General features: G+C 44.1%; 1 protein-coding gene across 1 annotated transcript; it reads right to left on the bottom strand.

Moving 5' to 3' along the window:
* Window positions 1-2,707: 2,707 nt before the first annotated feature.
* zgc:153993 (uncharacterized protein LOC767645 homolog) lies at window positions 2,708-9,797 on the bottom strand. The gene is made up of 6 exons (XM_056412874.1): window positions 9,548-9,797; window positions 8,555-8,603; window positions 5,764-5,925; window positions 5,153-5,285; window positions 4,961-5,065; window positions 2,708-4,864 (listed from the first exon to the last, which is right to left on the bottom strand). The coding sequence occupies exons 1-6, from the start codon at window positions 9,615-9,617 to the stop codon at window positions 4,763-4,765; spliced, it is 621 nt and encodes a 206-aa protein (XP_056268849.1). The 5' UTR covers window positions 9,618-9,797; the 3' UTR covers window positions 2,708-4,762.
* Between the last annotated feature and the right edge of the window lie 756 nt (window positions 9,798-10,553).

Genomic DNA, 10,553 nt, shown 5'->3' with positions numbered 1-10,553 from the left:
CTCTCAAATCAAAAACAAAGTGATCACAATAATATACACTATCAAACAGTCAGTAAACAATACACCAATAAATAGAAAACACATTGTTGAAAACATATAGTTCTCGGGGAGAAGTAGATTTTTAATCTCAAAACAAATTTCATATGAACGATGTTCTATTACAGTAGCTACAAATTGATCAGAAATTACTACTGTGCTTTGCTCTTTGCAATTTCTTTTGTTCTTCCTCTTCCTTGTACCCTATTGTTACAGAACTGTACCCTGCATCTCACAAACGTGTCCTTTGTCTCTGTGAGACTGTAATCCTTGTTCTTTGTTGGTATGAACCTGCAACCACTCAACATCTATTGATCAGTCAGTACTGTTACTGTAACAAATAGAAAGCATGATGTGCAAGGCCATACAATTTGTTTATTGAACATTATTGGAGTGCACCCCAATGTGAGCCGATGCTCTGTCCACCATAGTGAGGACATTCAAGGAAGAGAACAGGTACAGTATGCTACTGTATTTTTGTAATTGCAAATGTACTGTACTACACTATATGCAGCTGTTTCAATAGACACACAAGAGGCTTCTTCCCCCGTTGCCTCAGGAGAGAACATGATGCTGGTGATGTCGACGAAGTGCTCTGGCCTGACCCGAAGACAAGAAGAAGCACCTTGATGACATGTTGACTCCCTTTACTGTAGTATTGTATACTGTAGAAGGCTTAGAGTGCATTGTAGGCTGGATAATGAACAATAAACAAATGGTGTGGCCTTGAACATCGTGCTTTCTATTTGTTACAGTACCAGTACTGACTGATCAATAGATGTTGACTGGTTGCAGGTTCATACCAACAAAGAACAAGCAGGGTACAGGACTGTACCAATAGGGTACAAGGAGGAGGAAGAACAAAAGAAATTGCAAAGAGCAAAGCACAGTCATTTCTGATACATGTGTAGCTACTGTAATAGAACATGTTTTCGTTCATATGAAATTTGTTTTGAGATTAAAAATCTACTTCTCCCTGAGAACTATATGTTTTGAACAATGTGTTTCCTATTTATTGGTGTATTGTTTACTGACTGTTACTGATAGTGTATATTATTGTGATCAATTTGTTTTTGATTTAAGAGCAGTTTTTGATTTTGAGCACAGGTAAATCTGTTTAGAGGCGAAAGTTTAATTTTGCAAGCGGATTCAGAAGTTTTGGAAATAGTGCTTGAAGATAAGGCTTTGTGTTTACAGTTTTGAGAAAATAGGTGACCGTTTCAAGAAATGTGTCTTAGCAATCGAGAAAAACTGTAAGTGCATCGCTCAGGTTAATGTCCGATAATGACGTCTGCTGTAGGAAAACGGTATGGCGTGCATGAAATAACAAACGTGTGCACGGAAACCTCTCACACGGCTTCCCACTGTGGACCGTGGGCCTTTGGAATTGGATTTAAAAAACACTCCTCTCCCACCAGCTCCCGAAATGCCTGGTTGTTGATTGTATTGAAAATTGAAGGTCATAAGAAGTCTTAAAATATTTTTTTTTTATTTCAAACAGTGTTTACATTTTGTAATGATGCTGGGACCGATTCAAAATCATATGGACCTGAGAGTTTTCATGGCATTTATTTAAATTAGAATTTATTTTATTTCCCTCATCTTATCGTACTAAACTCGATTCTTCACACACAAAACCCTACACGTCAATTTCCCCGAAGGTCAAACGGATTGAGGTACTAAATGTCGAGATTTACCAACGATGCTAAGCTAAAGAAAGTCTTCTCGGAGTCGTCGGTGAACCTTCTCTGGATGTTGCCCGTCCGCTGGGAAGACGCGCCGTGTTTTAATGAGGGCCTCGAGTTGTTTTTATGTTTGAAAGCCCCACCTATGACCGATCGACTATAACTTTGGCACACATGTCCGGTTCTGTCTGTACCAGAAGTCAGCCACTTTTAGTTGTGTGTAATTTTTCCATTCATGTTTGCCTTTTTCTCGGCACTATAGGTTAACGATCTCCTGATGAAGGGAATTTAGATCCACTTCAAATGTATCATTAGGGCCCTCGCACCGAGGGATTTTACCAGGTAAAATTCAAATGTGGTCAGTAATACACAGCGCCGTTCCATCAGTGTCTGAATTAATATTGAAAATATAAAATTCACTTCTGCCTCTTCCATAGATCTCCTGGGAGACTTCAACACTGACGTGGGCAATGACAGAGAAACCTAATGTCACTACACTGGAATCCCTTGAATATGCCCCAAACTTGCCATGCTTAATAAAACCAAAAGCCTCATGTCAACAAGGCCTTTTTCACTGAGGAGTCTATAGCGCTACCTAGTGGAATAACAGTGTTGTGACAGCATCTGATTTCCATGTTGTCTACACTTGTTATAGAGCAGTATACAGCATGAGGCAGTGGAGACAGGAAGTTGTTGTCTGAAACGCATTATTTCCAGCATCTCTCAATTCAGGAAGAAAAAAAACACCCGACTCGTGGATGCTTGGTCGGATGGTCAGATATTCTCGGCCGTGTGAGCCGGCGTCCGACTTGTGCAAAGGTGCGAGGGCCCGTACATCACCGCTTGCAGCTTTAATTTAGACTATATTTTCGTTGAACAACTTTAAACTTGGTCGTGTACAGCCCCGTTAACAGAAGTTAGTGACATACATACTTCCTAATCTCACGATGACCTCAAAACATTCACACCGCCAGCAATGAGTGGAATAACACTTTTACTTTCATTTATTCACAGAAATAGAGTCCAATGAGTTCATTTTTCAACCAATGAAATAATCATCTCGTTACATTACATTATTTTGACACCACCATTGGAACACAAAGATAAATAGTGTGATATCCCTCTCAAAAGTGCACAATGGATTTGGAAGCAAAAACCCCTGAGAAAAGCTTGCGTGGCACCGAGGTGTGCTTTAGCCACCGACTGTTCCCATGGAAATCATCCCGTAGATCGCCTGACCCCGACACAGCTCAATAAACAAAGAGATTCATTTAAATAATTCTGCACATGCTCCAAATGTAGTCAAAGTTAACCGCCTGACAGGTTCAGCTCAGGTCCATGTGGGAACATTAAGCTTGTATGAGACCAAACAAAAAGGAAAGAAATCCACATTCGCATTTTATGATTGTTCTCGGAAAACATTAACAGTCAAAAACAAAACAAACAAAAAAACAAGGACAGTGTCTTTATCCTTATCTTATTTGAGAAGTGTGACAAATGGCTGCTCTGTTCGTCATCAGCGGGTTGAAGTTTTAACGGCTGTTCCGTCAGCCTTACTTTGTGTTTTATTTGCTCACTTCATTGGAGATCGTCCTCCATCCCCCAAAACGACCCCATAGGTGGTTTGTACAAGAAAGCGTTCTCACAACCCATATTGACGTTTACATGTTAGGTGGCGCGGTTATGGCGGGAGAAGGTGACGGAGTATAAAAAAGGAGTCTGGGGGAGGGACGACGTATAGCTCAAATAAGCACGGGACTTTGACGCAGGAGACCGCCGTTTGGGTCAAAGGCAGAATTATTTCAATGAGCCGTTACTTAGATGAAGCAGTCTCCGAATATGAGCCAAACCGACCATTTCAACACGTGTTTAGAATCAGACGCGTGTGTGATGTCCTCAACAAGTATAAAGCAGAACGAGTGGTTAGTTATTCTGGTGGATGAAGGAGATGATGACGTTTTCTTACGGAGACAGTCCACAGAGATAAGCCCCGCCCCTCGCGGCGCTTCGCAAAGCTTTTTTGTGAACACGGCAAATGGTCGAGCGAGTAAACTCACGCTTTTTGGGAGACGCGACAAATCGCGTCGCTTTTGGTGTGAACGCAGCATGAGGAGTTGTCGGTGGGAGGCTCCTGGGTTTTGAAAGTTAAAAGTTAATTTTCTGCAAAGACAACATTAGAAGTTTAAATGATCTCAGCTGAGATATCAGTACAGACGCTTAGCTGGGTTAGAAAATATTATTTCTTTTGGTTATATTTTCGAAATAGTCAAAAGGCACATCAAAACTTGAGGCAAGTCATCCAACAACTCTGAAGAAGCATCTCTGTAAGAAACTTCCAATAAGGGAGGGTAAATGTAAGATTATCTTTGCACAAGTCTGAAATTACAACGAGCAGTTTGAATGATTTCAATTCCAGCTCGGATTTATGCCCTTTGGTTTATTTTCGACGACCAGAGTTACGGCGAAGTATTCACCATTTCCTATTAAAGAAGACTACAGAGCAAACTTGGCTGCAATATGTTAAAAATATATGGCGACATAATGAAGCTACAATATAAGAATTTGTTGAATTTTGATTGGCTGCTGTTGTTGTTGTTGACGTCGTCACCCTCTCAGGTGTAGAGCTCCACATGTTGCCTAGAGAACTATATAAATACATACATACATATACTGGCGAAATCTACATTGGAGCCCCCAACCAGGACCAATGTGGACCCAAGACTTGGTTCCGGTCGGGTCCCCGGGTCCGTTTGAAGTCATCTCCAGCTTTGTCCCACGTTCACCGCCAGCGGCCGACAGCCTCCGCATGGCTGCAGGAAGGCGTGTAGCTTCCATCGATGCTGCTGACGCTGGACGGAGATGTTTTGTTTTTGGAATCCTGAGAAGTGAGGGGCCCCTCCAGCCTTCTCGGTACAGTACAGTATCCTCCGCTGGATGATTAGATGGAGGGTGAGATGTGGTTGTAATTTTAAGTCTATATTAACTAGCTGCGTTCTTCCAGGTGATGCCACTGCAGCCCTGGGTTCTGGGGTCTGCTGCCGTCAGCGCGTCTTCCTGTAGTAAACGAACGCTGCCACCAATGCTATCGACGCCACGATGGCGACCGTCCTCCACCGAGAAGAAAAGTCGTGGATCACCCCCACCTGGCGAGACGGAGAAAGCAAGATTAGGAGCTTTAGAACACGAGTCCACAAAGTCTTAGAGCAACACAGCCGACCGATCCCTGTGCCGACACTCACCCAGCCTCCCTGCTGTACGAGCCAGGGGTAGAGTCGCTCTCTGATGAACCGGAGAACCCAGCTGATGATCATTCGGATGTTCTCTAGGTGGTTGGAGGTCAGTGCCTTTGAAACAAAAAGTACTCGGCCTTAATGGTGCACTCGCTACCTGGTGGGGGGGGGGGGCATGTGACTTGTGTTTCTGGGTGTTACCTTGGATATGAGTCTGTAGGCCAGATGGAAGAGAGCCACCACTCGACCCCAGTTGATGCCGTCGGTGAAGATGCTCGTGGCCACCTTCATGAAGATGTCCTGAGCACAGTCGGCCTGAACCTGGTTGATCAGACTGGAAGGAAGGAATTGCGGTCAAGCGTTAAAGTTTTTTTATATTTTCATCCCACCTTTCGTCAAACTTCTTGTCCAGCATCGCGAGCAGTGTGTTGCAGAACGGTAGAGCGACGAGAGATAATGCGATAAGAGAACTAGAATGGACGCCTCCTGGTGGAGTTGCGTTTCACATCTTTGCATGTCCAAAATGTCCTCCCTTCATCGCGTTGACCTGGGTGTGTTCAGGCTGGACCAGACGGACAACCCAAAAACACAAGGCCTCCCTCCCACTTTCATTAATTAAAACTAAATACAAAAAAAGTTCAGAGTAAAATGCCCAGACCTTGAACACAACTTGAGGGGCAGAAACAGGACGAGGTTGACCAAGTATGATAAAACATATCAAGGACCTGACTGGGACTAAAAGAACCGCTGACAAAACTAGTGTCCATCCTGATGAAGGAGTCACTGCTGATGAACCGATGTGTGGTGCGTACCGTTGGAGCTCGGCGTTCCTGTTCATCTCATCTGCGATCTTGAGCAGCTGCTGCACCACCTCTTTGACCTGTGGATCCTGGAGTTCGTTGGGCCTTCCTCCCAGCTGCTCCGAGGACAGGTGGCGAGTCGGCTCCTCTGCGTTTATAAGTGCCACCACGTACCTGCAACAGAGGAAAACCGCTTCACACAGGAAATACCACATATTCAAACGGGTGTTTCATACCGCCGAGCTTCAAAAAGGTAGCCACCTTAATTATAGCACCGCTTTCACTTTTTACGTTGGCTTCAACTGACCTGCGAATTAACAAAACTCAAATCGCAACAAGACCTAAAATGAGGTTCTTCTTTGGCCTGAATTGAGTTTCCTTTTACCCGTGGCTGCTTACTTTAGGAAGCGCTTGTTTTGGGATATATGTATTTCATCAGAAGTTCCAAGCAGATGAAATATATATATATATAGAAGTAGCGCCGGGCCTCTGTTCGACAGCAAACTAGCGGCAGTCGGAGTTTAGCGACACAGGGTCCCAGCGGAGCAAAACACGGGAGTGTTTCTTTAAATGTAAAAGTGCAATAAATAACATAAAGTGTTCAACAATCGTGATCTCAATACTGATTAAATGAATTGCAATTAATGACAAATGTCATGTATTCGATTCAGTCTAAATATGTGCATTACTTTCGGTTGCCCACCGACAATTTATTCAACGACATCAAATCAATAAATGTTACGTGTTTTTAAAAATTCCATTCTATTCTCCGTACCGCTGATCCTCATTAGGGGCGCTGGAGCCGATCCCAGCCGACATTGGGCGAAGGCAGGGTTCACCCTGGACGGGCCGCCAGTCCATCCAGGCACACAGAGACAGACCACCACTCACGCTCACATTCACACCTACGGGCAATTTAGAGATCAATTAACCCGAGCATGTCTTTGGACTGTGGGAGGAAGCCGGAGAACCTGGAGTTTTTGTTGTTTTTAAAAATATTATTAGTTAATGCGGTATATGGCTCAGCCATAGATGGTCTATGCATCTCAAGCAAGTTTTAAGTGGATTTTCATGCTGTGTAAAAATATAAAATTACTTTAAAACACCCGATAGACTATGGGTTGTTTTTAGGCTCGTCACGATACCAAAATTATAATTTCGATACGATACCTGACATAAATATCACGATACCTGATAGTTACGATACGATACCACAAATACAACTTATCTCTATGGCTTTACGCCGTAGAAACAGTTATCATTTCCGCTCTCTACCATGGCAAAACTAACCATTATTTCTACTTTCTACTTGTTGTGGACATCCCACAAGCGTCGGAACATCCAACACCTCGTGTTTGGGTTCATAACATCACCCGCAGGCTCACACCGCTCGGGGAGGTTTTTGGATAAGCCGGCAGCTCCCTTCTTCAGAGATCCCATTGATGAAGTGAAGGAGTGATATTAGTTAGATTAGTGTTTTATAGGGAGAGAATTCTTATCACGCCATGATGACTTCCTCTACCAGCACCGTCCATTCCGCCCACAAGGAATCATTTATTTACAAGACCTTCTGGAGCCATCAAATCGCCCTCTGGCCCAAACAAGGGAGATTTTGTCCATCGAAAAGTCTTTCACAGCATTAATGTGCAGGTACTTAGAACATAATTTTCCTTAAATTACGCTGCTATAAAAACAATAATGTCTTTGACAATAGGGGTCACGGACCTTACAATTGCCTGCTGTAGGCTAATCATGTAGTGTACATTACCTATGAATTGTACAATACCCATGTAATGTACAAACCCAGGACATCTTCGATGATCTGTGCCTCATAACAAATGTTGAGGCCAAATGGCCGGGCTCTGTCTACGACTCCAGAATATTGTAGAACATTTTTTTCCTGATTTGATGTGAGGTCCTGGGACAGGGATGTCGTATGTGTACAGATTGTAAAGCCCTCTGAGGCAAATTTATAATTTGTGATGTTGGGCTGTATAAAATTAACTGAATTCAATTCAAAACTTTGAGTTTGTTTTTATCTACTTATTCAGAAAGAGTTGACTTAAAATTAGCCGATACATTTTCACAAGACTTTTGGTCCATTCACACCAAAAGCGACACGATTTTTTCTCTCACGGAGCGTCGCAACGCTTATGGCGTGAACACGGCAAATGGTTGGGCGAGTAAACTCCCACATTTTGGGCGACGCGACAAATCACGTCGCCATCGTGAAGGAGTTAAGCTTAGGGCACCAACATGGCTAGCAGCCGCTCTAGTCCCTCCGAAGCTGTAAACCTAGGGGAAACACTGATGTGTATATATATATGATGTTAATGTTATAAACTCAAACACAAGGGTGTTTCATGTTCTGACATTTGAGGGATTTACACAACAATTATAAAGCAGAAATAGTGGTTATTGCTTCTATGGTGGACATTATAACTGTAAATGCTTTCATGATCATCTCCTGCTCATCAGTAGAGAAAAATACTCTTCCTTTGAGTTTATTTGCGATAGTGCGGTTAGAAAAGCATGGTTTTGTTGATTGACGCTTCCTCTTTTTGAAGTAGGAAGGGCAAGCGCAACTATCCTGATTACTGAAGTCTGGTTCGAATTAACGAGTTTGGTCAGCCTTTGAGTAATCAACATAGCCTGATTTCAATCATCAGGTTAATTGAAGCTGAATGATTAGAACCGTTATCGACTTAGTTGAACCACGTAGGAGAAATAGGGCTGTGGTTGGACAGCACTGTGTACCTCTGCTTTTATATGTGCGTATGATAAATGTAATGATGACACTTACCCTCTGAGGACCACTGCTCCCTGCTCCATTATGGGGTCATCAACGACATCTGTAACAATGAGAGGACTTATTAATATTACCCGTAATAATTATTTCTAGCTTTCACACTGAGGCTGTTTGTTTAGATGTTTGAAAACAGTCATGTCATTTTAATCATTTATAATCACAGCTTCTTCACATTCTTATCGTGGGAAAAAAAGTGTCTTGTTCCAACAAGAAACGGTTGAATTATTCTTAACTAACAACCAGCCCCAGCAGACCGACAGCAGTGACCTTTGCCTCGGGCCAAAAGCTGCCGGTGGTTTTATGACCGTGTTTTGTCACCGGCCGCACTCAAAGCACCAGGTACAGCGGACCCGAGGCCTCTACGGGTCTTCAGAATACACACATTGAATCGGCACACATCCAATGAAGCTCGTTTCAACACTTTGTAGCGAAAGCCAGTTGAACCAAGCCGCGTCAGAGACGACGTGTTTCTGAATGACCCGCTGGACGGAGGGAGCTATTGTCTTGAGGTGATCATGCAAACTTCGGGAAAGTCTCTTCACAACACACAAGCTAACTCTAGCTCAAACGTTTCGTGTCCGAAACATCCCTCCTGGACCGACATGTGAAAGGAGTCGTCCTTCACGGGGTTTCCCTCCGGTAGCATAACAGCGGTCGGGGCTGAGGTGCTCTAGTTAGCCGCAGCGCAGCTAGCCGGTCGGTCGCGTAAAGCACCACAGGCGACTTGTTGTGGTTAAAGCACCGGGTTAGTTTCAGGCTAGTTTCGGGGCTAGTTTCAGGCTAGTTTCGGAGTTAGTCTGAGGGTGCAACATGTCGACCTGGACCAGACTTTGGACACAACATCGGCCCGTCCGTTCTTGACGAGAACGCGTGGCTTTCTCCTGTAACCCAAAACGTCTTTCTAACTTGTGCGGAAATTCACCGAAGTTGTGAGGGTGAAAAGGGTGCCGCTAAGTCTGCGAGTTCACCTGAGATGGCTTCACGTACCTTCCCCGCCCTCGGCGCCCTGAGGTTCCCGGTCTCCGTCTTCTCTCCCCGCTTCCCCGCGGTCGGCCATAACTTAAGAATGTCGGTCAGCGCGGAGGGAGAGCTCTCGGAGCGATATGGACAACGACACGGGATGTTTGGTGTCCGGCGTTGAGCGGGAGGCCAGCCGAAAAGAAGTCACAAAAGTCCGGACGTATCCGTTCGGTGAAAAGTTTTCGCCTTCCACAGAGGAACAAGGAAGTGACGCGAAAGCGCGGTGGCCACCGGGTGGCGCGCCTCCTGCTCCCCCTCTCGGAAATCCATGTGGGCCCAAATAGCAACAAGGGGACGTAATGAAACGTGGACATTACGACATCGCCGATTTAATGAGTATTATGGACAACGTTATGGGTTTCTTAAATCTCGGGCAGGGCTGTGACGCATCAATACCACGCGATACCAGAAAGCCCACAGCTGGATTTAAACGTAGCCTACTAATAAGCAACACAGCTTAATTGACAAAAACAATCATGTGTTTTCCACGAGACAGTCGCGGTGGTGAGTCGAGTGCCACTGGGAGTTGTTTTTGGCAGGTCACGTACGTAGAGCCTTAAGGAAAAGTAAAGGTGGTGTTAGCCTTTTAACAAAAGTAATAACGCAATAAAAAAAACTCATGCCGATAATTTGGATATATTAAGAGAAGCTATTTAAGGTGAATAAGAAGACATATTTTTATTGGATCTAATGTCCCACATTTGAACAAAAGGAGCCACAGTGTTGACTTTCGACCCAGTTGTCGTAGGCCTATGTGGCTCGTAAAGCCACGATGGCTCCATGTGCATGCACATACAGGTACATTTCCTTTTTTTTCTTCTTCAAAAGGGCATTTTTTTCCTGTTTATTATTATTGTTGTAATTAGCTGAATTGTGCAGTAAAAGGAGACACGAGTGTCAGCTGTTCGGTTGCAGCAGGTGTCGAGTCCCAAGTTCTGCAGCATCCACATTACGCCATATTACGAATCCCACC

The sequence above is a fragment of the Pseudoliparis swirei genome, chromosome 4, assembly GCF_029220125.1.
Source record: "Pseudoliparis swirei isolate HS2019 ecotype Mariana Trench chromosome 4, NWPU_hadal_v1, whole genome shotgun sequence".
Classification (NCBI taxonomy): Eukaryota; Metazoa; Chordata; class Actinopteri; order Perciformes; family Liparidae; genus Pseudoliparis; species Pseudoliparis swirei.
Note: the sequence above shows the minus strand (reverse complement) of the source record. Positions and strands in the feature narration are given on the sequence as shown.